The sequence below is a fragment of the Myotis myotis genome, unplaced genomic scaffold (genome assembly GCF_014108235.1).
Source record: "Myotis myotis isolate mMyoMyo1 unplaced genomic scaffold, mMyoMyo1.p scaffold_m19_p_15, whole genome shotgun sequence".
NCBI lineage: Eukaryota > Metazoa > Chordata > Mammalia > Chiroptera > Vespertilionidae > Myotis > Myotis myotis.
The window spans coordinates 1,672,637-1,700,445 of NW_023416319.1; the positions used below are offsets into that span (position 1 = coordinate 1,672,637).

Consider the following 27,809-nt stretch of genomic DNA (forward strand, 5'->3'; position numbering starts at 1 on the left):
TGCTAGACCGCCCTGCCGAAGAGCCTGCTCTTCCCACGCCTGCCCGAAGCCGCATCCCGGTCTGTCTCAGCTGGGACTCTCTGGAGCCCGGATGCTGCTCTGAGGACCAGGCCTCTGTGTCTGTGGCCCCCCCTTCCACCCACAAGGTTCCCTTTTGTCAGAGTCGATGGCAGGGGTGCTTGGGTTGGCTGCAGCCAGATGACAAGTTCCTCCCTGTCTCCCAGCGCCTGTCACCTGCTGGGCGTCCCGGGCCAGATGCTGGCTGGAGGAGTGCATGTGCATCAGAGGGAGGGGTCGGGCCTCTGTCAGTGTGGTGGTTTGAAGCCCTGCCTGTTTGACCCCCCACGGGCCATGGCAGATGAGGAAACTGCGGCAGACATCAGGCATTCTGGAAGCTCCTTCTCTCTGGGGTTGGGAACACAGTGACAGGGAGACGGGCGTCCTGCCCTCCCACCCAGGGACCCAGCCGCTCGCGCGCCCCTAGGGCCAGCTGTGCGGGGCCCTGAGGAGAAGACGAGGCCTGCGTGGGCTCCTGTCACTAGGGTAGGAGTTCTCACTCTTCACAGGGAGATCTCACATTCTGGTGAAGATCCTATTTAATGAACCGGAATCTGCGTGATTTTGATCTTTTCCTTCTTGCTTCCATTCGGTCTTGAATTGAGGCTCGCAGAAGCCTTTCTCATAGGCATGTCAGCCCTGAATTCCAGCCGCTTGTTTGTGGCATTATTTTACGGCCTCGTCTGTCCACAGCAGAAGGCGGGGCTGGGGGACGATGCTGTGTTATCATCACTGACGGGGAGACGCCGAAACACTGTCCTGAAGGGGAGTCCTGACCCTGCAGGCACTCTCTGCCCCCCACCCCCCTCGCTCCCGGGAAGCGCGGCTCCTGGGCTGACCGCGGGTCCTCCCGCTCAGCTCCCTGCAGCTCCTGAAGCTGCGCGTCACCAACTGCACAGACCGGAGGGCACATCCGCGATACAAAGGTCCCTGTGCACAGACGTCCTTTTCCCGCCGAGGGACCCAGTGGCTCAGTTCCCCCGCCTGGGGCCCTCGCAAATTCTGGCCTGTTCCCGTGTGCTGGGCACTCGAGGTTCTCCAGAACGCGGGCCGGTGGCTGGTGGGAGGGAGTCGCCCAGGAGGCCGGCCAGCTGAGCCGGTTCTGAATAGTAACCACTCCAGGGTAAATCCCGAGAAAGAGAAATCCCTGCTCTCCGCAGGCTGTGAAGTCGCCTTTCATATCACGTTTCATGTATGTTCCTCCTGGATTTAGAGCCGAATGGATTCAGATGTCTCCGGCTACACTGCAGAGTCCTAATAAATTCTTTCTCCATCTCGCACGGAATGGTAAATGGGTGTGGGCTCGCCATGCGCTCCGAGCCTTCTCGGGGAAACCGTGGCTCAGGTCTGCTCTGTGTCTCAGCGTTAGCTCCCAGAGTAGCAAGAGGTGAACCCCGAGGACATGTGTGAGCACCCCGTTCCTCCCTGACTTCCTGATGGCCTGATGTGAAGGTGATTATGTCAGGGACAACCCTTCACTCTGGACTCAGTTCCCTTCCACAGTGTGGACACAGTGAAAAAGGTCCTACCGACCACACTTCTGTGACCCCTGTTGTCTCGGGGGCGATCGTTTGCATTTTGTAGTTCTTTTTTCATTATTTTTTAAAATTATTGATTTGGGAGAGGAAGGGAGAGGCAGAGAGAGATAGAAACATCAGTGATGGGAGAGAATCGTGGATCAGCTGCCTCCTGCACACCCCACACGGAGGATGGAGCCCACAACCCCGGCATGTGCCCTGACCAGGAATCGAACTGTGACCTCCTGGTTCCTAGGTCGATGCTCAACCAATGAGCCACGCTGGCCGGGCTGTTTTGTAGGTCTTGACACAGGAAACCTGCCCGCCCAGGTGCTGGGTTTCCCAGCCCCTTTGTGAACAGCGAGAACCAAAGCGGCAGAGGGGGTGGCGTGTTGGGCGCGGGCTGCCAGGAGCCCTCCATGCTGGGCTCTCCCTAGACCTTAACCCGGGGATGGTTCCCAAGGCGGCTCTCAGCCTCAGCTCCGCCCAGGTTCTGGTCTGAGGGCTGAGTGGCCGAGTCCTGAGCTTTCTCAGATGCAGGCAGCATCCCCTCCTCCACCTCCCCATGCCCAGAGCACCTGCCCCGTGTGACACCTGAACATGTCTCCCTCCAGCCTGGGCTGGGGCCCCTGGGGGGCAGAGCCTCCCTCTGGGACAGCTTCTGCCAGAAGGAGTGGGCTCGTGTGACACTGGGGCTCACGTCTCCCTGTGTGTGCTGCCACTGAGGCCCCAGGGAGCGGCGCTGCTTCTAAAGGACCTGGTGGGCCCTTCTGGGCAGTGCTGTTCCCACTGGAGACGCGCCTGGGTCCAAGGCCCTGGGAGTCGAGCTCCCGCCATGTCTAAGCCACTCACTCCCTGTCCCCGTCTCTCCCTTTGGGTGAGAACAGGGTTACTTTGGAGATCTGTCTAGAAGGTAGCTTTGGGGGCAGCTAGGAATTCCTTTAGGTTTCAGGCAGGTGACTGCACAGTTAGAAGTGTTCTTGGTAACTTCGCAAGTCAACTGAAATTGTTCTTCCGGCTTCATTTTTAAACATGAACTAAGTCACACGTCTTACATGTCTTGTTTTTTGAAAACTACATTTCCAGAAAGAAAAACCAAAATGACAGGAACCTCTGAGGGCTGTGGCCATGTCTCGAAACCCTACATTATTGCCCAAACCTGCCCTGGCTTTGCCTGCTGGAAGTTTCAGCTCTTCTTGCCACTGTGAGGAACCGAAGCGAACTTCAAAGGCAAAGACTCGGTGACCAGCTGGGGGGCTCCAGACGGAGGGGTTACACCCCGGACACACGCCTGTGAGCTCCCAGGAGACACACTGAACCCTGAGCAGCGTGGGTCACCCGTGGGTTCCTGGCACACCCAGAGCCTTCAGCCTGTGCCTGCTAAAGGGCTCACACCCCATAGCTTCCCCGCAGCATGCAGTGCAGGGCTCCTGACTACCGATCCCAAGGGAGCAGCCATCAAACTCCTACCAATTTGTGAAACCGCTAAGACACACGTGCGAGATATGAGATACATGAGTTCAAGCTCTCCCTGATCCCGTGACCACACAGCTCAGGTTGCGGGGGTAGAAGTGCTGAATTAGGGTCGGGTAATGCCCTTTCCTTCCTGACCGCTGTCACCCTCCCAGCACGGGGACCCCTGCATCTGTGGGCAGGCATCATCCTCACTCATATACAAGGGGGCGAGGAGACGTGAACGTACCTGTAGATGATGCACGCACTGTTCCTGCACGTGTCACAGTTAGCTGTGTCCTGCCCAGTCCGGTAGGAGAGCCTGCAAGATAAGAACAGGAGAGGTGAAAGGTGGGGCTGTGTCGCCATCCCAGTGCCCACACTCCACAGCGATGGGTGATTCACGCGTGTCCCATCTTGCTCCTGTCTCTGTTGCTGCAGCCCGCGCGGCAGCCCCAGCTAAGACGGTGTTTAAATTACGTTCGGAATGTGAACACAAGCTGCCGATGAAGCAAATAATCTGGTTTTGTTATGAGCGGAGGGAGATCGGGATGTTTCTGTGCGGCTTTGTATGTATGGTGTTAGCAGGAAACCCTGAGAGAAAACCAGCTCCCCGGATGCTGCCCAGAGAGCCGTTTCTGCCCCCCAACCTCGTGGGGCAAGTTTCCATTTGTGGGGCCACTTGGCAGTGAAACAGTTCACATAGCTTTCCGTCCACACGGCCATCCACGTGTTACCCCCGTGCTGTGCAAGCCTCTGCACGCACCCAGAGTCCGACTTGGAACCGACGTCTGTTTCCCTTGTTACATTTCGTGTTACGCAAACACTTGGCCAAGGATTTCCCCCTCGACGCCCTGGTGTCTCCGTGAGTTCGGGACGAGGGACCACATTCTGCCCACGCGTGGCCGTCCTTGTCTGTGACCCCTTCTGGTTGAGCCAGAAGCAGTGGTGGTCTGTGGCAGCATTTTTGACCTTCATCCACCGTCACTTCCCTTTGGGGGCACCTTCGGGACCCGCCCGGGGCCTTTCTCTCTGCCCCGGACTTTGGCAAGACAGGAAGAGGGACGAGCTGTGCTTGACACCTTCCCTTTTCCTTCACCAGCCCCCTGTCCCTACACGCCTCCCCCCTTCCGAACAAGCCCCCCCCTTCACATTCCCACCAGGCCTGATGGTATTTCCAGGACCCCGTTATCATGATCTTCCGGCATGGGCCTCAGGGTTCGTTTGGATCTTTCTGTTGTGAAGAGGATTCATATGTTTGAAGTCCATAGTAGTTTGTGGACATGGAGGTCAGTGAGACATTAACTTGTGAGTAAAGTTTCAAGTGTCGCCTCCTGTCCTGTGGTTCCGTCCCAGGCTGCCTCCGGCATGGTGGGCCTGCTACACTTTATTCAGCAGGAGGTGCCCTCCCCCGAGGACGTACCCTCTGCAGTCCATTGGCTCGGTGCTTCGATGATCCACCTAATTGTCCTTGGAGCTTCCAAGCTGTAGGGCTGGCTTCGCTGGTAATTTTATGGTCACGTTAATCATTGTGTTGTAGCATCTGAGTGGAACTGTTCTCCGGATAGAGACCAAACGGGGGAGTTGTTGCTACACAACGGGGTTTCCCCTGGTTTTAGCGTCTCACTTGGAAGCAAGCCATAAAGCCAGGACTTGGAATGATGATCTTTCTAATCACCTTTGCCATCCAGAGGCGCTAACAGGTGCGTCCCCAGGGCCCGCAGGGCCGGCGCTGTCCGTGGCGGGAAGCGAGGAGAGCGAGCTTGGGTTATTGGTGTGAAAGCTGCAGGGGTAGAAAGTCGCCATCAAAAATCATGATGTTCAGTCTTGCAAGTGAATGGCTCCCTTGGCCAAGATCTCTTCCCTTCTGACTTGAGAATCTCGTTACCGCACAGGTTCATCATCCGGGGCCCGGCTCCATGCCCGGCACGCCCTGGTGTTCGCTTAATATTAATGTGACCAAGTAAGACGGTCTCTGTGCTCTCAGACTGACGTTCGGTAAGAGACAGATCTAATGAGAAACATTCCAGCTGCGTGCAGAAAGCAAATGAAAAGTATAAATTGTGAAAAGCTCCGGTCCTCGTTGGTTCCCAATAGGAACCCCTTTGGACCCCAGTGAGAAGCGTGCTCAGGGGAAATGTGGGTGTTTAATGCGTCCATCTTTGTAGCGCCCACCCCTTACTGCGCAGTGACTGTAATTTGCCTTTTGTCATGACTTCCTGGTCTTTGAGATGCCTGTAACTTGAACAAAACAACCTTCAGCACCAAGGACAGTGCCGAGAGTCCCAGTTCACCCTAACAGGACTTTTTTGATCCCTTCACTTTTGTCCTCCCACCCTCACCACCCCCACCCCACTCGCCATCCCTCCAGGGCACCATTCCCACCCAAGGACCCATCTGGGACCCTGAACCTCTCCTCGCGTGATGCCCTTGGGACACTCACTGGTCCTGGGGGCCTTCACTGGAAGGTGGAGGGGCTGGGCGTGAGCTCTGGAGTTAAGAGAGGGACACACGCATAGAGGTGGGGTTATCCCCATCTGCTGAGGCAGGAGGCACTGCACAAGCTGACTTTACTATGCAGGTTCAGTCAAGTTTGAAGGTCACTTCCACTCCTGCTGGGGAGGGAGGCGGACTTCTTCAGGAGCTCTGGCTCCTCTTCAATGAAAGTACGTGTTTGGGAGACAGCCTGGGCTGCGGAGCTCTAGCCTGGGCTTCCCCATTCTAATAAAACGTCGCGCTCCCCACTGAAAATCCTCTTCTCGCCTCCCTGGGGCCTGTGATGTTGGACTCAGAGACGCCCTCTCCTCTCCATGCGCACCCCCCCGGGGCTTGGCGTCTGGGCCCTGCTGAGTGCTGAGGTTCTGCTCTTGTAAACAACAGGGTGATTCTCTGCAAGTGCAGAGTCTCCAGCAAACGGCACCTGGGACACGGGTAAAATCGAGGCGCGCTCCTGTAACTGTGGGCTTCAGAACACTGGGTACCAAGATCACGGGCACCGCCGCTCCGAATTCACGCGAAGGTGAGCCTTAGGCCGCAGCGCGAGGCGGGGGCTGCTGGCGGGAGCGGCTCTGCGCAGGGAGGGGGCCGTGCGCCTGTTTAATTTATGCCCTTCACCCTGATGTGCTTGTTCTCTCCGCGTCCTCGCTGGTGCCAGAGACCGGCTGTTCCTTCCGCAGCCTCGCCCGGGTCGCGTGCCAGCTGCCCTGTCCTGATAACTGAGCCATCATTTATTTCAGCCTCTTCAAGGGCTTTCTCACGTAATGGGCTCAACACAGCATTAATTACAGGCGTAAAGTGGCACCACTCCTGTTGTTGGGAGGAATTAAAGGTCAAAACGTAGACAGAGCTGTTTTCCGAGACCCCTCCCAGGGGTGGAGCAACTCCCTCTCCCCCCCCACCTCCCCAGCTGTAGTTTGGGCTGGTTCCTGAGTCTGGGTTCTCACTAGGAATTTGCCAGCTTGTGCCCTGGAAGTGTGGTCTCTTCAGCACCAGCTCCGCAGTAGCGAGTGCGTTAGGCCCTCCCCGTACATCCGTGCATGCAACTGCTCATCTGTCCCATGCACCATTCATGACGGGATTTGGGGAACATCCGAGCTCACCTTGTTAAAACAGTCTGACGTCGATTTTCCTAACAAACTCAATGTCATCCATTGGTCAATGGAGGGCAGTACTGGCGCCCCCTGGTGAGAGTATGACCGTCCCCCGTGTCCCGGGAGCCGACTGGAGCGGCGGACCCACTGTGTTAGGCTGAGCAGCTCTGTGTCCCTTAGTGGCCAGGGGTCCCCACGCAGACAAAGCAATTTGTTTGTTTTAACTGAGGTTGTGTTTTGAGGAACAAAGGAACAGCGACCGTCCCTCTTTATGTCCCCCCCCCCCCCGCTTCCCCTGCCTTAGGGGTGCCTGAGGGGGTTGACGACGTTGTGAAGCTTTCTTAGGGTTCTCAGGGCGCACCCTCGGGAGCAGCCCCCTGTCCTCCCGGTGCCCTTTGACCTCCCTCAGTAACCTTCCCCGACAGGAACACCTGCCCTCGGGCCTCGTCCTAAACCACTTGGGGTGGGAGGCCGAGGAGCCTGGTCTGACCTTTGTTCTCCCCATAAAACGTGTATTTTGTGCAGAACCGTGAATAGGGCAGAGCCGTGCCAGCCTTCGCCTCGCTGTATAGTAATGGCTGAGGTGTTTGCTTGTAGAGAAATGTAACCAGCCATCACGATCGTTTCCTGCGGGGCCTGGCTTCTCTTCCTCTGTCTGCCTGCAGGTGGGAGGTCAGGCGATAAAGCCGGTCCATCAACCACTGGTCCCGATCCCGCCGGGCTCTCTGGTCAGAGGCAAAGCTCTCGCTGAGATTGAAACACGTCAGCACGTCATTTCCCTGTCACCCGGGACTCCTCCCGGTTCTGAAGGTGCATAAAGTAGTTGTCCCTTAGGTGGCCCCATAAGGGAGACCTATTCATGGAACCTGTGTTGGAGGGTGTCCCTCTAGGAACATGACTTAGATTTTACAGCGCTCTCCGAGTCGCAATGCAGCCGAAAAAAATTGGGGGGCTGGCCTGGGAGCCCCAACACCACCTATAACTTCGGCTTATTGGAAAGTGTGCCGAGGTCCAAACAAATTACTTACAAATGATGCTCCCAGCATCTCACACCAGCGTCTCACCCCAGCACCGGTCTCCTGAGCTCTGCCGCTCCCTGCCCGCTCCGCTCGGCTCTCCACAGGCCTGAGTGGCGTGACGAGAAGACAGACTGTGTCATTACCAGGGCGTAGACATGACCACTGTCAGCAGGGCATGCAGATTCGGAAGGAGATGAGCCTGTTATTAGGGCAGGACTCTGTGCTTAGCGCAGTCATGTTTCCTGATACAAAATCAATAGGTAAGACCCGGGGCGACAGCCGGTATCACTTTGCGCCTGGACGGCTGGTTGTATCACAGCGGGCAAAGCTTCCGCTTCCTTCGTCCGCTCCGAAACCGAGGTGACTCCAAGTTGCAAAAGGATGACAGTCACGCCAAGTCCCCCGTCCCAGGGGCCCCAGGAGTGGCTGCTCATAAGGAGAACGACTTCGTGGGGCTGAGCCAAGGCTGCGGTGATGAGCTTGTTTTTTTCCTGGAGGAGAGAGAGGGTTTAAACTCTCATGTATTGACAGTGAATGGGAATGAGTTTTGGTGGCACTGGCTGCCCAGCGAGGAAGGAAAGAGGACGGGGAGCGTCCCACACAGACGCAGGCGCTCCTCCCGGGGCCGGGTTTTCCGTCAGCTCCGCACTGTCACCTGCGGACCCGCTCGCAGAGCTTTTCATGTGAAAGCGTCACTGTGCCTTCGCCACCGGTCCCCATGGGAAGCATCGCAGAGGCTGCTGATTGATCCTTGCTTTTGAGGCTTTCTTTTGAGCAGCTTAGTTAACACATTTCAACCAGGACTTAACTTTGTCCCAAAAGCCTGACTTTGCGTTTGTTTTTTCAACAATTGTCTCCGAGCTCTTGTAGCCGAAGAAGAAACTCTTTCGACGTTGGTGTCATTGTTTACAAAATTGTGTTCAATGGCGACACTTTTTAAACACACACACACATATATATATAATTTTTATTGATTTCACAGAGGAAGGGAGACGGAGATGTAGAAACATCAGTGATGAGACAGAATCATGGATGGGCTGCCTCCTGCACCCCCCACACCGGGGATTGAACCTGAAACCGGGGCATGTGCCCTGACTGAGAATTGAACCCTGACCTCCTGGTTCATAGGTTGACGCTCAACCACTGAGCCACATCAGCCAGGCACCAATGGTGACACTTTAATCTGGGGAGATAACCTATTGCTGTAACCAATGAAATAGCAATAGAAAAACTTTTATTCCATATTTAGTCAAAATATGCCTGTCGTCAGAGCATCTTTGCCTAGGAAATGATGATCCAAATTTGAATATACTTTGAACTATGACCTTTCAGATCACGGGTGCTTATTTTCGTGTTGTGTGGGAAACAGTCCTTCCTCTTACTCACATGACCGTGGACATGCACTTGAAGTCAGAGCCAACAGAGCAGGTGGCCCTGGATGAGCACCCACATGGCAGACAGTACGGCGGGGCCCAGGGTGGTGACCCAGGCAGGCTGCTCACAGGCAGGCCTTGTCCTGAGCCCTCAGGTCCCTGTGCTTCAAGGTCAATGTCCTTGCTTTTCCTGAAATCCTTCCCCCAGGGCATTCCCCTCGCTGACGAGGACTCCTTAGGAACAGGCGTTATTTCTGGAATCCCGTCCGGAGGGGGTGTCTGGGTCTCCAGACCTGGGCATCGGGTTTCTCCAGAACATGTTTGCCTGGAGGGCACCAGGTCTGGGGTGCGGAGGCCTCGTCACCCCTTCCAGCAGGAGGAGGAGCCCAGACCTGCAGTGACCACAGAAGGGCCCGCTTTTGAATTCTCTACACACACCAGGACGCCCGTTACCGAGAAGGGAAGCAGGGGACCTGGGCCTGGGGGTGTGGATGGGAATTCTCTCCTCCCCATTTCTCACCCGCCTTTCGACTTTGGGGAACGGCACTTGGCGTATCCTTCCTACATTTCGCATTTTGTGAGGATGAAATAAGACGGTGCAGAATGGCTGGCATGTTGGGGGGGTGAGGAGAGGGGAGCTTTGTAGGTGCTCGGCCCAGAAGCACATTTCCCAGGGAGTCTCCCCCAGATCCGCTGGGAATGATAAACCGTTTTTGCAGAGCTCAGTGGAAATTGCATGGGATTTTAAATAGCATTGAAAACTAGAACCTGCATTTCATCCCTTTTAAAAAAAATCTGAATTCTAGGACACAAATGCATAAATTCCATAATCGCTCGTGTCATGCCTGGCGTCGCTCGTTCGCCGGCAGATGGGCGTCCGCTCTGTTTACCTGCCGACCTCAGAGGCTGGGGAGGCGTTTGGAATCGGCATTGGCATTCTGCGGGGCGAGATTATTTAAATTACATTTCCAAGCGTGTGTGATCCTACATGGAGCCCAAAGCAAGAATGTGGAACGTGGTTTATAGTCTTAGCAAGATATTGGCTTCATTTTTCACATTAAAAGTGGGAAGGCTATTATTTTTCAGGAACTTAAAAAATAGTGTTTACAAAGTTATACAAACACAAGCTACGGAGAAGACTCCCCGTGGCCCTGTGCATTAAAGGAAGAAAATGCTAGAAAGAATAGGATGCGGGCTTCCATTTCAAAGGCATCAGAAATGACAACACACACTTGGACTTCAGAAATGGAATATGTTATCACAGATATACAAAAGTCATCCGTTGCAGCAGAAAAAGAAGAAAAAGACAGAGGCCATCCCTGGCATGGACGGTGGTGGAAGGATGAGGAATGGGCGAGGGATGGAGAGGAGAACAAGGAACAGAACTGTGGGATCGGATCGCGGTGCGTTTACTAATGGACAGCTGTAGCAAGGGCCCCTTCCTCGCGCTGTGCCTGAAGGGAGTGATTTTCGTGAATTGCCCAGACACTTTACAAGGGGCTAAAAGGCAGGTTTTTGCATACTGTCCACCTCTGCCCACGTACGGAATGCGTGCTCCTGGAGCGCCAGGTGAGGCAAGGCCCTTCCCTCGGTGCCTTGGCGGCCTGTCCCTGCCAGGAGCGCCCCACCATCCCTCTGTGATGGGGTAGGCACTGGCCCGAGATGGACACCTCCCGGCTGAGCCGTTCGGAGCTCTACGCCAGTCATGAGATTCCTGCCACGGCCTCTCATGCAAAATAACTTGGAAGCTCCTCCAAGCGGCCGCGCGTGAGGTGCCCCCGCTCAGAGCAGGCACTGCTGCAGCGAGCGGTCCCCCAGCCCAGCCATGTGGTCTGCACAGCCTGCTCCTGAGGCTGCAGACACCAGCCCCGAGTGAAGAACGGCTCGCTGCGCTCTGAGGCTCTGAGCAGCAGGCACTGGCCCACGGCCACCTGCCCAGATCAAAGGCACTGTGTCCCGCGCCAGCATGTGCCGGAGAGCAGAGACCGCGGCCCCGGGCCTGCTGCAGCTGCTGTGCCGAGTGGCTGGGGGCAGGATTTCTCACTAGATTCAAAGTCCCGGCTCCGAGGGGCCCACCAGCTGCCTGCCTCCCTGGCTGCTCTTAAGGAGGTGAGATTCTGTACCAAGCAGGCCCTCCAGGCTTGGGGAAAGGGGGGCGGGGAGGGGAGGGAGGGGGTGAAAGGGGGGGAAGAGAAATTGATTTTACCCCGCTTCTGAGCCTCCTCTACTCTTATTATAAACTACAGCGTGTTTCCCAAGGAAAACGCCATTGATATTTGAACTTGGCCGTGAAAGCCTGCATGGCGTTACATAATGTATGATCATCTACATAAAGTAGAGGGACTTTCCTGTTTTCTACCCTGGGATGCAGCGAAAGCACCAATTTCCCGGCTCAGATGGACATTCCTGGGGTTCCTCCCTCTGAAGTGGGGGTCCTGGAGCGTGCCCCCCGCGGCCCATGCTCAGAGGACTGGAATGTCTAATGTGCAGGGCTTTGCGTGCTGGTGGAAATACACCAAGGAAATCAGCAGACGCTACTCCCGCCCCCCTCACCCCCCCCCCCCCGCCCCAACGCCAGCCACTAAGGAAGCATCAGCCCCTGTCTCCCTGCCCGACGCCTGGAGAGGGACCACAAGGAGCTCCCCGAGGCTGGTCCTCTCCCACATCCCGACTTGGAAAAGGGGGTGGGAACCTGAGTTTGGACCAAATGAATGACCTGGGCACTGGGCACGAAGGTCACCTGCCAGGTGGCCTTGAAGTTTGCAGCCACCTGCTTTTTCGTTATCCGAGTCCAGAGGGCTCGGAGAGGAGGAGGAAACGAAGGGTCTTAGGGACAGTGTGGGCCTGTGGTCTACAGACCAACACGCCCCGGGGACCCCCCTGGTGTTAGGCCTGGGGTGTGTCCATGCTCAAGTCTAAAGGACTGAGATGGGGCGGACATGGAGGTGGGAGGCCTGTTGGAAACCTTTAACGCCGGTCACTCGGGGTCTCCTGGGAGCCGGCCTCTGGCTGGAAGTGCGTTTGCTCTCGTCCAGTGACTGCAAACCCCGCTGTGTAACAGGAGGCGGGAATGAGGACTAGCTCCTCTGTAGACGCCCCACATGAAGACAGAGAGGCCAGAAGCCCACGGCAGAACCTGCACCTGGCACCTTGCCCACAGCCTGCTCAGACCCCCCCCCCCCCCAGCCTACCCGGCACCCCCTCCACCCCCCCCACAGCCTGCCCGGCCAGGCTCAACACTAGCATCCTAGCTTTCGTTCACTTGTTTTCAAATTTGCCCAATTTCAAGTTCACAACATGGGAACCAAAGCTCAGCATCTAGCCCTGCTGCCATGGCTCAGTGGGGTCATAGTTCAATTCCTGGTCAGGGCACAGGCCCGGGTTGCAGGCTCGATCCCCAGTGTGGGGTGTACAGGAGGCAGCCGATCCATGATTCTCTCTCCTCATTGATGTTTCTCTCTCCCTCCCTCTCTGAAATCAATAAAAACAAACCACAAAGTTCAGCACCTGTTACCAATACCAGGCCGTTTGGCTGTTAATGGTGTTGTTCCCTGTACACCTGGGCGTGGGGGGCAGCGCGTGCGGGAGGCAGCTCTCTCCCGTCGCACACGGACAGGGCTTGTCTGCGGACGGGGACTGCTTCTCCGGGTGGCAGGAAGGGAAGGAAACGCATAAAACCTGTCCAGGCCTGAATACCAGCGCTATTCCCGTTACTCATATAAGTGGGGCAGCACTTGCTTTTCAAAAGGCCACCTGAAAGCTTTCCTTCCTCTCCTATCCGAAGGGCAGGCAGTGCCCATGTCGGGACCAGCACAGCTGTCCTCCCTCATCACCATCAACCCTTAGCCCTCGGACATAAAGGAGCAGAGCCGTCCGCACCTCCAGAGAGTAAGGGCGGTGTGAGTGCAGGCGGGCAGCTAGCGGAGAGCTTCCCCGCCGCGGTCTAGGAGGAGGGCATGCAGTGGCGTCCGGCGTCGAACCCGCCTGTACCCGCCGGGCTTGCTCTGTGCTCCGACTGCAGCCTGCTCCCCGTGCGGGCCGGGGCGACAGAGGGGCGCGGGGTGAGGCGTCGGCAGGGCGGTAAGAGGCGCGTAAGCATACGTACCCTTCGCGGTGGGCCTCGCCCTTCTCCAGCTCCTGAATGACCCCCAGGAGCACTTTGATGGTTTCCTGGCTGGAGCTGATCAGGGTCTCCATCACCTGCAGCTGTGCCTTGAGGTCCACCACTTCCGTGGGAGGCACGGTTTGTTGGCATTCTTCACCCCCGGCCGCCCCTGCCGGGCAAGGCTGGTGCTCCCGCCCCGCGGGAGCCGGAGGCTGCGGGGCGCGGTCACTACATTCGGGGGACAGGCACTGCGTCGTGGGTGCCTGGAGCCCGTTGAGATGCGCGGCCCTGCCCCGCCCCTCATCCTCCACGGGGCAGAGGGACCACTGGCTCGTGGCGGCCGAGTTCGACAAGGCAGGCTCGGGGGCCGTGGCACCGGGGGCAGGTGCATAGACGGCGGCCACCTCCGTTTTAAACACCCGGCCCTGGGCCGAGGGAGCCGGCTCCTCCGTGTCCGGGGCGGCCCGGTCCGGTTTGGCTGTCCGGTACCGCTGGTGGGCGGGCTCCTGGGAGGGAGGCCGGGGGGCGTTCTGGAGAGCTCTGCCCGGGCAGCTGTGCCCGCCGGGGTCCCTGCACAGCTCTGCACAGCTGAGCCCCGTGGGCTGGACCAGGACGTCCATGTGTTGGTGGGAGCGGAACACCAGGGCGGCCGTCTTCTGCACCCGGCCCGCCGCCCACGGCACGGCCTCCGCCCCGGGCCCCGCCTCGCTCCTCTCCTTGGCGTCGATGGCAAACCCGTTGTTCTGACTTTTAAAGGCGTCTGCGGCCGGGAGGCCTTTGAGGGTCCCCTTTTTGCGGTCCAGAGGGAACGTCTGGTAGCACTTCCTCAGGTCCGGCGAGGTCTGCACGCCGGTGCTCCGGGTGACGTTGGGGATGGACCGGCGGGCGGGCACCGTCATGTACTTGCGGTAGGCCGCCCGGTAGGACGCGGCCCTGGCCTCGCGCCTCTCGGCCGCCGGCCCCGCGGCCAGCTGCGGGTCCCGCTGCTCGATCTGCGCCTCGCAGATGTCCTTGAACCGCACCTGCAGGGCCTTGTTGCGCTTCTTGATCTGCCGGTTGGGGTCCAGGGCGTATTTCATCTCCAGGGCCAGGCCGGCGGCGGGCTCCACGTCGCTTTCTGAGGTCGTGAGTGCGCACTGGCCCGCGTCCTTGCTGACCATGGTTCCTGCAGGCGGAGACATCAACAGAGGCGTCAGTGCGACAGACGGCACCGCACACAGGGCGGCACAGACCGCGGCAGGACCGTGCCCGCCTCCTGGGGATTCCTAATTCTTTTGATTTTATTTTTTGTTGTTAATCCTCACCTGGAGATATTTTCCCATTGATTTTTAGAGAGAGTGGAAGGGAAGGGGAAGAGACAGAGAGAGGAGAATCCATGTGAGCGAAATACATCAATTGGTTGCCTCCTGAATGCGCCCCAACCAGGGCTGGGGCTCAAGCCTGCAACTGAGGTACGAACCCGTGACCCATCAGTCTGCAGGCCGACGCTCCAGCCACTGAGCCAAACCAGCTAGAGCTTAATTTATTTTAAATAGATTTTTTTGATTTCAGAGAGTAAGGGAGGGAGATATCAATGATGAGAGAGAATCATTGATCGGTTGCCTCCTGCATACCTCCTACTGGGGACCTAACCGGCAACCTGGGCATGTGCCCTGACTGGGAATCGAACCCTGACCCCTTGGTTCATAGGTCGATGCTCAGCCACTGAGCCATGCCAGCTGGGCTTCCTGGTTATTTTTAAACAGGTGAGGTGGCCCGTGAGGGGCCCTGCATCGCCAGCAGGCACAGCTTGAAGTGGCCTGACCCTAACGCCTGCCTCCTCGTCCACGTGGGAGATGCTCGCTTTCCCTTTGATCGAAATGCGTGCTCCCCATTCGACAAACCCGTTTCACTGTGTTCATCACGAGACCGGGGCCGCGCCGCTCCTGCCTTGCAAATTACCGTTCCCACCCGCACAGCTCCGCTTCCCAGGCAGATGGTCCTCCGAATGCGATTTATCTGGTTTGGGTTTTTACTATTTTTTGAGGGTGACGTGATTAATCTATTACTGGAATGCAAGGGGATTGCTGTTTTCTCTTAAAGGCCTTTTATTGGACTGTCTGGCTCCTGATCAGATAAACGCGGAGAGCCCCACGTTGAGGAACTGAAATAAGTCTATTTACGTGAGCCTTTCGGGACGCCGGGGGAGAGTGGGCCGCCACTTCATGGGGGACCATGAAGGACAAATCGCGGTGCGGCTGGTCCCGGGGGGTTAGCACCAGCCCCGAAACAGCGCGTCTTCCCTGCGTCTGCAAAGGCCCCGTTAGCTGCCCCCCCCCCGCCCCCACATTCCATCCAGAGTGGTATTTGAAAATACTTAAAAAAAATGATTCATTCTAGAATCAAGTTTTGTGTTTTGATGACAACCCCTGGAAATGAAAACAATGGTGGTGGTTTCGGTCTTTAAATCCTGAGAGAAAATAAAATCACGCGGCTTTATGCTTGTTCATCATGCAGATTCATCTTGGGCTGAATTATTAAATGCCGCTAAAAAGATGCAGGTGGCCCCGGACTCCTCTCGGGGACACCAGGGGGGTAAACGCCTTCGCTGGTGCTGGTCGGCAGATCCGCAGCTGTCAGTTGCGTGTGGAAGGACTTGTTTGAGGGTTGAGAAGAGAGTTAGTGTATTGTTTGTGGACTGAGCATTTGCTCCCACCTCCCCGTGTGTTCCCGGGAGAGGCCGCGGGGAGGATCTAGGTGTGCAGGGCCCTGGCATCAGAGCCTGGCGCCCCGAGAGGCATGGTCAGCGGCTCAGGGCCGTGAGCCCGGAGAGTGGACTAGATCAGGCTCCGGCCGCCCCGCCCGCCTGATGACAGACCTTTGGGGCTGCCCTGGGGGGGCCTGGACTTCTCCGGAGTGCTGCTAAGGACAGACACGATGTATCTTTTATTTATTTACTTACTTATTTTTAAAATTATTGATTTCTGAGCAAGGAAGGGAGAGGGAGAGAGAGATAGAAACATCAGTGCTGAGAGAGAATCATGGATCAGCGCCTCCTGCACGCCCCCCACTGGGGATGGAGCCCGCAACCCAGGCATGTGCCCTGACCGGGAATCAAACCCGGGACCCTTCAGTCTGCAGGCCGACACTCTCTCCACTGAGCCAAACCAGCCAGGGCAACAATACGTCTCTTTTAGAGCAGTGGTTCTCAACCTTCTGGCCCTTTAAATACAGCTCCTCATGCTGTGACCCAACCATAAAATTATCTTCGTTGCTACTTACTAACTGTCATGTTGCTACTGTGATGAATCGTCATGTAAATATCTGATATGCAGGATGGTCTTAGGCGACCCCTGTGAAAGGGTCGTTCGACCGCCAAAGGGGTTGCGACCCACAGGTTTAGAACCGCGGTTTTAGAGGCACTTATCCCCACTGGTTAAAAAGATGCACGCGACAGGCCCAGTGTGGGGGAGAGGGGGGGAGCCCAGCAAGAAGATTAAATGGTAACCCTGACTCTCCGCTCCTGTTCATCCTTCACCTGCCCCGGCGGTCCAGCTCCGGGAGACGCGGCGCCATCTTCCCGCAGAAGACCGTCCGCCGAGGGGAAATTGGAAAGGGAGAGCATTTTTACAAAAAGCAATTTACTAGTAATTTTTCAGCCTTTTCCCTGCCACTCCTGAAAAATGTGTGTCTGAATAAGTTTGTCCTGCCACACTATTCATCATCGCGGCTTGCCAGGAACTGCACCGAAATAATTTTCTTACCTCAGTCTGCTGGTTTGAAAGATGCCCAGAGTCTTGGGCCCAACCATCACACTAATAGAGCAAATCAGAAAAATGAATGGCCAGGGGCAACATCGTCATCACAATAATCAAAAGTCCTAAGCTGTTCTGTTTTACAGGGAAGCTGCTAATGATAGAAATCATTTCCTTGTAAGTAAAAACGATGGTAACAAATAGGAATTCTCATCAGTTGTCGCCGACCCTTTTTAAAAAAAAATATTTTTTATTGATTTTAGAGAGGAAGGGAGAGGGTGAAAGAGAGATGGAAACATCAATGATGAGCGAGAATCATGGATCGGCGGCCTCCTGCACAGCCCCACACTGGGGATCGAGCCTGCAACCCAGGCGTGTGCCCTGACCAGGAATCCAGCCATGACCTCCTGGTTCATAGGCTGATGCTCAACCACTGAGCCACGCCGGCCAGGCCTCGCTGATCCTTTTCTTAAGTAATGGGATCGAGTTGTCCCCACGGCACGGGTAGGGAGGCCGGGAGGTTTTGCAGTGAATTCCTGTCTGTGGCCCGCTGACATGCTTCTCACACTCAGGACGGAAAGCTCTGCACATTGAAAATTCCTTCCATAGGAAGGCGGGCACATCCCTCCCTTTAAGGAAGTGATGTTGATGTGAAAGAAAACGGGGTGTGTGACAGATGAGCACCCGGGAGTCAAACGGAACCTCCCGGCACCCGCCTTCACGCCTCGTGCCTTCACTCGGCAAAGGAACGGACCCTGTTCCTGGTGCCGCCACCTTCAGGCCGTGCGCTCTGTGTCCTCACCGCTGCCAGCCTTCTGCGCGCTTCCCTCCCGGGTCCTCCTGGACCCCCTGGACTGCCTCGTAGGCCAGGTCCTGTTGTCCTTCTCGAGCCTCCGATGGAGAGGCTGAGAGACAAGACTCCTCTCCTGACGGGCCTCCTGTGTGCCGTTAAATCTCAGGCCCGAGACCAGCTCCCTTTGCCACCAGCGTTGGGTGCAGGTGGGCAGAGCACGTCCTGCTGGGTCCTGGGAGCCCGCCGGCCCAGAGCACAAGCCCCGCGGAGGCTGCCTGGAACCCCGCGTGGTGTCTCCGCCGGCCTTGCCTGGCGGGTCCCCGAGAGCATGGACTCTGGCCCTTGAAGTTCCGCAGGAGCTCATGAGGCTTATGTTTCCTAAGGAAACGGTTGTAGGATTCCCCGGACCGCGCTGTTCCGGGGAAACGGGCTCGTCATGGCGTGCCTGTCCGGCGCCGGGAGCATGGTGGCGGGGAGCTATTTGGAATAGAAACGTCTTAATTTCCTCCAAATTGAATTTCATAATCAAGTGTGAGTGGTCAATATATAAACGCCATATGCTTAGATGAGTGGCGAGGGCCGTCGCCGCGAGCCGCTGTAAATGAATGGCTTATACAGTACACACTCCAGCGACAAGGGCATGGCACGGAGAAGAACCGAATGCCTAACAAGACGTTAGTCACCTCCGGTCTCCGTCCGCTCACAGCGGCCACTCAGATGACCATCGTGGAGAGGGTGCAGCCGCACAGGGAAGCACAGAGAGACTGCTCAGTGACAGCGTCTGCCTAGTGGCCCTGGAGACTGTGAACAGACGTGGTCCCCAGCGTGACGAGACAGCGCCCTTGGGAAGAGCGATGCCCCCCACCCCGTGCCCCAGGAGGGGCTACAGTGTTAGACCGTCTGCCAGTTACGGCAACGCAGGCAGCGTCAGCCCACGGCCGGGCAGATGGCGGGATCGGGCTCTGGACAGTACTAGAACTTGCATCCCAGTAAGAACACCCCGGAAATAACTAGATTTGGGGAGAAGCGGTCTCCCACAAGTCGTCTTGTTATTAAGAGGGAGCCTTGCATGAATAAATGAATTTCAAAGTATGGACCGTGCGTGCGCGCGCGCTCCTGGGCACAGGTCGACGTGTGTGTGGATCCAGATGTGGAGGGACACGTTGGGCAGCCAGAGCGTGCTTAGTGGAGGAAGTATCCATGTGCAAGCAAATCCCGGGGGTGGGGGGGGATGTGCGTCTGCTTTAACCAGAAGAAAGAAGGGGGTGGCCGGGAGCCTCACTGAGGGTCTGAGGGAGCGGGATGCCGGCAGCACCGAGAGAAGTCCAGGACCTGCTGCCCTCGGACCGAGCCTGCCCTGACGGAGAGGCCCCGGTGTGGCCCTGCATGTGGTCCACATGGGGGGGATGCAGCCCATAGACGGGGCGGGGGGCGGGGACGGGGGCAGGCTTGTCCTGCCCACACCCCCCTATCCCGTCGCCTGGGTAGACGGCAGAGGAGCCGGGCCAGCCAGGCGGCGAGCCTGGGAAGGGCCCTGTAATATTACTGGTTTCTCTGGTGGCTGTCCTGCCCTAGACACCTTGGAGTTGGAGGTGCTGGCGGGAACTCAAGAATAAGTGGGTCAGCATTTTCTTCCTCACGCCCAGGGAACGCCTGGACATCAGGCCACGCAGAGTGGGGGGCGGCGACAGGACACTGTGGGTCTTTCACATGCAGCTTCCGGGGCCAGGGAAGGGGCGGGCCCCCCCAGGAGTGAGCGCCTTCCCCACTGAAAGGGCTCCCTGGGCCTGCTTTGCAGGCAGGGACTGCCCCGCCCACGGAAGCCCTGCCCTCAGGCTGCTCCCTGCTTATAGATCAGGACCCTGGCTCAGTTAGATTCATTATCCTGCTTAATTCTCTTTAATTCACTGAAATGACGTTTTTCCTGCCACGCGTCTGGTTATGAGGACAGAAATGGGGAACTAGATGCATACTGCCCCCGAGAGGGAGCATTCAGGGAGGATGCAGCCATCTCAGCGTGGCAGCCCGTCGGAGGGAGCCGTCCGAGCCCCGTTCAACCCGTGTGGGGTCTTGCGGGGAGCCTGCCCTCATTGGGACCGATGGCCATCCCGCCGGAAGCAGGCGTGGGGCCACTCCTAGGGTGTCAGAGCAGGATTAGAGGCAGAAGAAAAACCGTCTCGGTGGGGCCCTAACTCATCCGTGCCCGTGATTTCAGAAAACATGTTCTAACCGGCAGAAAACATGGTCCATTACTGCGGCCCCGTGATGTGGATCAGTCCTGCCCCCCGGACTCACGCTGGCCTGCTTCCAGAGGGGACAAAGCAAGGACCCACCACGCTCTCCGCGGTGCTCGGGGCGTGGGGTGGGGGGCTTGTCGGTCCCGGAAATGACCAGCCTTTCCTCTCTGTTTGCGTTTCACCAAGGTGTTTGATTCTCAGCTTCTACTGACAGTAACCCTTGCTCATTTTCTGTCCAAATGGAATGCAAATGAGTAGACATGAATTAGCAAAATTTTATGATATTGGAGAAAATCAAGTGGAAAAATGCCTCCTCCTAATGGGACGTTACAGAGTGTGCGGAATTAATGTTATTTGCAGCAGTTGGCGCCGCTAACAAACAACATCCAAAAAGCCTGGTCCCAGAAACTCCCCCGAATGCCTCTGTGAGCTGAGGGACTCCTGCTCTCTCCTCTCCCGGGGCTCCCGGGGGCGCGCAGACAGGGCCTGTAGTTGTTCGAGGAGCTCAGGGGAGCACTGCGTTACCGGTACCGTAGCCAATGCCGCCTCGCTCCCTCCCTGGCGGTTCCAGGTGACTTAGCAGCCATCACCGGCGGTGGGGGCCGCAGAGGTTGGCGCTGCCTCCTCCTCAGCCCTCGGGGAGCTCACTCCCAAGAAGACACCCACCCAGGGAACCAGTGTCGGGAGCGGTTCGCCTTTCGGATGGTCTGTGACGCATCTGCGTGGTTTTTACTAAATGGCACGTGTTGACTCACGATATAGCTGGAGCTAAAATTAGAACATTGATTTTTTCCAAGAAATAACTACGTCAAAAGAGTACGTCTCCCCCCTGCTTCTCCCGGTTGAATCTCGGGAGGGACCCCGGGCAGGATTCCGCCGGAACGGACCCGTTCGCTACAGCTGAGGTCAGAGTTCAAGGCGCAGCGGACTTCCTGACACGGCCCGTGTGCTTGCCTGTCTCTTCCCACCAGAGCGGGCCCCCAGGTTACCCATCGTAGCGCCCCTCCCGCTCTCCCTGCGCCCAGCCCCCTGGGGACCGGCAGGGCCTTGGGTTTATGCGGAGGGAGCAAGCCAGGGAGAAGGGAGGAGTGAGCGTGTCACAGCCAGCCTCTCTCCGTGTGTGGCCAGCGGCAGGGTGAGTGTGCGGGCCCCACACCCCGTCAGCCAGGTCAAGTGTGGGAACAGCTTGACTTCTCTGGACTTACATCTGACACTTGAGCTAAACATGGCACAGGGATGGTCTGATCTGAGTGGAACAGAGGGCGTGGGTGAAGCATGTCTCTCCTTCCATTGCGTCTCCTGGGCAACCTCGGGAACCGCCCATCACCTGGAGGCGCCGTGACCAGTCTAGACCCGACCTGGCAGAGCGAGCGTGTCCCCGTGGACATGGGAACGGGGCGAATGTTCTTGGTAGGAACTGGTAGATGGAGGGAAGAGAGGTGGTCCACAGAACAGTGAGAAGATGGTGCGAGTGATGTCTGTTTTATATTTACTCATGAAGTACATGGGGCCTGCCTATAGGTCTGTTAAGTCATCCAGCTTTCTTCTTGGGGGTGGGATGTAGTTGTGGAGAAATAAACTAAGAATTTAACTGAAAAATCTCAGTAGCGTGGAATAAGGAGAGCAGAGTGTGGAATCTCGGCTATTCCCCGCCTTCTCATCGGACTCAGGTGTTCGCTGTAGAGCAAGCATGTCAAACTCAAAGGCTAACGCGGATCAAATAAATGAGGCATGCGGCCCCCGGGCTGAGTTTGACATGCTTGCTGCAGAGGCAGCCGCGGGCCTTCGGGGCAGCTCCCACCTGTGAGTTGGGCGACTTCTGAGGGGAATGTGGTTTGGCACGAAGGTTTTGAATGAAACGAATGTCTTCCAGGTTTTCCTTATTTGAATTGAGAACACGGAATGTAAAGTCGTTAATAAATAGAATTAATAGTTAGAAATGTAATTCTGTGCGACCGTGTGAACGTGGAGAGGAAGAAAAAGGGAAATGAGGAACTAGAAAGAGAGATAAGGGCGGGGGGCAGGGAATGAGACTGAGAGCCACACAGACAGACGGACAGACAGGCACAGGTACAGAGGCAAGGGCGGGCTCAGGAACGGAGGTCCAGGTGGACCACATGGTCCCGCCTGCTGTGGCCCGGGCACCTGTCCTGCTGATAGATGGAGCCACACTGCCAGCCTGACTGCTCTCCCGGGGGCGGTTACAACAGCCCATCTCCTCCGTCCAGAACGGAGCCTGACAGCTCGTCCTGGGGCGAAACAAACCCCAGGCAGGGCGGGCGTCGAGGCAGGGCCTCCCGGTTTCCCGCCCCGTGAGGCACGGAGTGACACCCAGGCACCACCCGGTCCCTCGGCTTTGTGTTTCCATTTCTCTCGGCACCTCCCTGGCTCGACCCTCTTCCTGCACCGGGGTTGTGGGCTGGGAGGGGGGGATGAGACTGTCGGGAAGAGCAGTTACACTGTAGCATCGAGCTAACCACTAAGAAACCAGACCCGGCGAGTCACGGAGGAGAGCCGCTGTCCTGGGCTCCTCGGTGGCCCAGGAAGCGGAATGGAGAAGAGGGTGTGACAGGGAGAAACTCGCCCTGCGCCGAATTTCTCTGCTTTAAGCTCGACGCCTGCCTGCACGCGTGTGACCTTTCCCTGCGACGAATGCCGGCCGCACTCTCCGAGCTGTTTGAGTCTCAAATGCATGACCAACAGGCAGCCTTTCTCCTGAGCCACGTGATTTCAACAAGGAAGGAAGAAAAATAAAAGCAAACCTTTAGGTACCAGTGTAGATGGGGGAGGAGGAGGGGGGGGAGGAGGAGGAGGAGGAGAATCAGGGAGGAGGAAGTGGAGGGGGAGGAAGTGGAGGGGGAGGAGGAGGGAGGAGAAGGAGGAGGAGAGATAAATTGATGGATACGGCGCATAGGTCACTGGGGTTGATGTCACAATGTCAGGTTGAGACGTGAGGTCGAGGCTGAGGCAGGCCCCTCTGGCTGTCTGGGAGGCCCTGTGACTCCCCAGCATTTGGGTAAAACTCCAGTGGAAACGCCCTCCAGTGAAGACGCCAGCACCTGGGCGTCCGAGCATCTCTCTGACCGGCAGCGCGCGTTTCTCGTGGCTTCTTGTGCCGTTTTTACTCTAATGCTGTCAGGAAGCGTCAGTGACCGCAGCGCGTTTTCTTCCCCGTCCAGCTCACCACGTGAACTGTCACCCCAGGAAACTCTGCGGTTGCGTTTGATGGTCGGAAACCCAATTTTTGATGGATTTCCCCCCTACACGGAGGGGCTGGGTGTGAGAACCATCCGTCTCGATAAGCCACCTCCCTCTCCGCAGCCTCTCCTGGTCCTTCGTGCTAGAAGAGGGGACACGTGGACAGGGGAGGGAAAACCTTACTGCCCAGCCTGGATCCCCTGAATTTCTAGAAAAACCACCGCCCGGGTTTATTGTGCACAGCCAGCCTCGTTCAGTATTGATTAGGAACATGTGATTGGAGAGTACGAAGGCCTTTCATCATTTCTGTGCTGTGGGTCCTTCGGTCCGTTTTTCTCCTGTTTGGAAGTCTTTCTTATGGAAGTTGTAAGAAGTACAAGATGGTGAAAAACTTCAGTTTAAAAAACAATGTTCCCAGTTAAAATCTCAAGCCCGGATTTCTAACAGGAAGCACGTCTCTCACCAGAAGCCCTCTGCCTCCTGACTTCTGGGCTCAGTGAGTCGCCCTCCACCCCCGTTGGCCCGGGGCACCATCTTTTCATCCCTTTTCCCGGGGCCGAGCTACAAAGACCTGCCACCCCGAGTTTCTCTCACAGCCGCCCCCTTCCACCCCCCCCAGGGCCATGGGTCCATCCCCTGGGCACCCGTTAGTCCTCACCTGTCACACCCGCCACCTGGTCTCCAAGTCCCCCTCTCTGCTTTGTCTCCAGCTCTAAAGACCTGATCTCCCGGGAATGGGTGCTACTGTCCAAACCTTCGGGGATGGGTGACCCACGGCCTGCCCTGCCGGTTCCTCCTGAGACCGGCTCCAGCCACCTCTCCACTCTCCAGTCCCCCCGAAACCTCTGCCCTGTCACCTCTCCTCCTCTCCATGCACGTCTTTGCTCTGAGCACCTGACCACGGGGCTCAAGCCCCAGGACCTGCATGTGCTGGGCCCAGAGGGCCTGTCTCAACCCTTGTCTCCGAGGGCATCCCTCTCCGGGAGCCTCCAGCACAGGCCCTGGGTTCTGTCCTGGCCTCTCCCGCCTCCGCTCCCTCCTGACCACCCACTTGGACTTGCACCCCCGCATGCACGGCCTGGCCACAGCGGCTCCTGCTCAGCACAAGCCCACAGACAGCCCCCCTCCTGCACAGGCCCCTCCTGGGCTCGCCTGTTTCCGAGCCCCGCATTCGCGTCCTACCACAGTCCCAGGGGCCCCCCTCGCAACCACCAGAGCAGCAGGCCTCATGAAGCACATGCAGATCGCATGCGTTGTTCTGAGCCTGACCTCTGGGGGGCCTATGGCAGCAACAGAAACCGGCAGCTGGCAATCCCAGGTACTTCCCAGGGCACAGCCCCCGGGGGGGTGTGGTGGGAGCCCCCTCCCAGGGGAAAGGACAGAGGAGGAACCCAGAGACTGGCCAGTGTCACTGAGGTGGACCGTGACCCCGGGGGCCTCCCGCCGGCTCCCGGCCGAGCAGCGGCAGTGAGGCCCCCAGACCTCAGCCTCCCCTTCCTCGGAGCCCGGAGGAGGGAGTTGTTTGCAAGGCCGCCTGTCGTTCTCGGCACCCCGCCGTCTCCTCCTCCTCACGTCTCATGTGCTATCGCTACTGTACTTCACTTGATGCCCACGGCTAGGTTATTAAGGACTGAATTGGAATTTTCCAGAATAACTACAACATCAACTTCAGCCAGCATTGTGTCGGCTGTTAAGATTTTTAAAAAAGTGTCTTCACGCCCTAGCCGGTGTGGCTCAGTGGATAGAGCGTAGGCCCACGGACTGAAGGGTCGCGGGTTTGATTCTGGTCTAGGGCACGTGTGCGTCGGCCGCAGACTCGATCCCCAGCCCTGGACCGCGTGCAGGAGGCAACCAATCGTGTGTCTCTCTCACATCAGTGTTTCTCTGTCTCTCTCCCTCCCTTCTACTCTCTCTAAAAATCCATGGAAAAATATCCTCAGGTGAGGATTCATAAAAAACACGTAAAATAAAATGCAACTAATTTCTCAATATTAATTTTAAAAGAGAAGTGTCCTCCCCCTGCCGTGGCTCCGGGAGTGACGCTCGGGGACCCTGCGTGCGCAAGCAGGGCCCTCCCTCCGGGCCTTTCCGATAGACGCCCTGGCAGAGAGGACACGGTAACCACGCGTGTGTGTGTGGACACGCGGCGCTTCGGATAATCGCGCGGTCAGAGCAACGCCTGCAAATAATGACTTTGGAGACGGCTCTTTCCCAGTCCCTTTGAAATATGGTCAAAAGGTTAATGATTTAGAGGCGCGATTCCTTCTTGTCCCTCACAGATGCTTTTCTGCATCCCAGTTCACTTCCTCCAGCCCCAGGCCGCGCTGGGACTAGGTCGCCTGCGGCAGGAAGACGGCGCCGCGCTTAGAGGGGCTGCTTTTGTTCCGATCGCTGGAGTGTCACTGGATAATATCTCTGTGTCCCTCCCGGTCCCCACACTCATTCATCACGGCCTGAGTGACATCTGGGGTCCATGTGACTCAGGCTCAGCCCGAATACCCTGGTGGCTTCTGGGCCAGAGGCCTCTGAAAGACTCTACGGCAGGAACTGCATTTGCCACCAGGAAATTCTGAAGTGATGGTTTTTCTGAGTCTGAGAGGTAGTAGCATCTTGGTTGCTTGGAGACCTCACAGCACCTCTGGATCTGAAACAGGCATTATCGTCCCTGGTCCAGAGGTTCCAACCTATACCTGTGGCTTCCTGCTTCCCCAGGACAAGGCATCTAAACAGCTTGTTTGTATGAATCAGGGCCCCCACAATGCGGCACCAAATCGCTAGTCTCTCCTGAATCAGTAAGTGAAATAGACTTTTAAGATAAACCGGTGCAAAGTTACAATGTTCCCCTGCATTTGAGTTTCAGGGTTAGCTCAAATACCCAATAAAGGCTCACCCAAACATTTGCCTGCGAATTTCAGGGTAAGAAAAGCGTTGCCGTGTCATGTCAATCACACTAAGTTTTTGCTTTAAAATATTGAAGTCGTTCAATAATGTTATGAAATATTCAAATCAACCCTGGGAGGGCTCTGCCTCTTGAACGGCGCGCGGCTCATTTCAGGCTGGGGGCGAAGGGCGCAGTGGCACTGTGGTGGGGACGGGGTGCGGGTCTCCCCACCTACGAGAGGATTCTTCGCACGATGCCAGTGTTGTCCGCAGGCGTCGTAATGACCTCCCCTTTTCCACGTGACTGTGCTTGGCCTCAGATCTGCTCATGTGTGTGCTTACCCGAGCGCCCGGGGGCCCCTGTTTGGTCAAGGGGCAGCCTGGACGGGCACCTGCTCAGCTGCGTGGAGGTGGCCCAGAGCTTTAGAATAAACACGCCCGGGACCCTGTCGCTGCCGTCCTACAGGGCAGGCGGCCTCTAGGAGGGCCGTGGTGTCCTGTGGCTGCGATTTCTTTATCATTAACCCCCAAGAGGCGCCTGGACCCTGCTTCCCATACAAGAAGGTTCAGGCGCTGCTTGCCTCACCCAGAGCCACGGGGGGGAGCGGGGGGGGGGGGGGCGCGGGGGTGTGCAGACGGAGAATACCAGGGCCTCGCGGAGTGAGCACATCTGCCCAGCTGCTGTGCTGTGCGCAGCGTTAGCTCTGAGCCTGGTCTTTCTTCTCTGAGTGCTTATTCCCAGGAGTGGGGGAGGCTTCCGGGGAGATGCACGCCTTCCGTGCACGGGTCTTTCATCTATTTACTTCTTTACTCCGTCTCTTGTTCCTCACCGAGGGGGACACACAAAACCAAAACACCCTCTCCTGTGGGGGGAGGGGGGCAGCGGCGGGGAGGAGAGGCCCTGGTTGGAAGCCAGAAGCCCCCGTCAGATGGGGCAGGGAGCAGGCCTCACAGGGGGCTTGCAAAACGCCCTTTGTGCCCACGGGAGCTTCCCAGCTCTGGCCTCGTGAGCCTGTTTCTTTCCCAGCCGCCAGTGGTGCTCCTCACTACACGGATGGGCCTGATTTAAGCAAAAGCTCAAAGTCTCGGCCACGATACTAAGAAATGGAGTCGTGGCCACCGGAGTAAGTTCAAAGGCGCACTTAGCTTCTCAAGGGCACCCTGCCTGGAAGGAGCGGCCTTTTGTGTAGCTACAGAAAGGAAAGGGCCTCGCTCTATCTCTAAGGACAGGAGGAATTTGGGGAAGGGAAGGGAAGCCCACACTCTCTCCTCAGGCAGCCAACATAATCTATGCAAATCCATGCACCGAGGGGGGGGCTGTGCTGGGCACCCCCCCATGCACCTCTACTACACCCATCCTGAGAGGCAGTGCCCCCTAACGCAAGTAGTAAACAGCGAGAGGAAGTCTTTAGTATCTGGCGAGGCATGCAGATGGCAGGACTTCCATTTCTCCCCTGAGCTGCAAGTACGTTTGCTAATCATTGTTGCAAAAAAAAGGGCAAAGATAAACATGAACTTTTCTCTGGAAAGTAACATTCAACAGGATCGGCATGCCACAGACAGCAGTGTGGTGGTGAGCGGCCCTGGCCTCCGCAGAGCGCAGAGCGAGGCGATGTTACTTTGTGCTCCGTAAGCTGAGGAGGGTGAAAGCATGTTCATTACATACCCTGCTCCCCGGCGGCCCAGGTGGGTGACGGGTGGCATTTTTCAATCGGTCCCAGCACTATAAGCCTGACAGTCCCCCCCTGGCGAACAGACAGGTAAGCCCCCCTGCCCCCCATCCAGGTCCACGGGAGAACGTGCAGGCAGGCGCCTGAACTCCCCCTCTGCTAGGCTGGGGCAGGATGGCATGTG

At 57.2% G+C, this 27,809-nt stretch overlaps 2 protein-coding genes across 6 annotated transcripts in view; one reads left to right on the plus strand and one right to left on the minus strand.

The window, feature by feature from the left end:
- Positions 1 to 27,809, plus strand: part of DOCK1 (dedicator of cytokinesis 1) — a 287,578-nt gene that overhangs the window by 132,644 nt on the left and 127,125 nt on the right. The window lies entirely within an intron of this gene.
- The window catches only part of INSYN2A (inhibitory synaptic factor 2A), a 36,408-nt gene that overhangs the window by 7,083 nt on the left and 1,516 nt on the right, over positions 1 to 27,809 (minus strand). Inside the window, exons 2-3 of the mRNA XM_036335670.1 lie at positions 13,114 to 14,278; positions 3,277 to 3,348 (exon numbers count right to left, since the gene is read on the minus strand). Of these exons, the coding sequence (XP_036191563.1) occupies positions 3,277 to 3,348; positions 13,114 to 14,273 (1,232 nt within the window). The 5' untranslated portion in view covers positions 14,274 to 14,278. The remainder of the gene's footprint in view (positions 1 to 3,276; positions 3,349 to 13,113; positions 14,279 to 27,809) is intronic.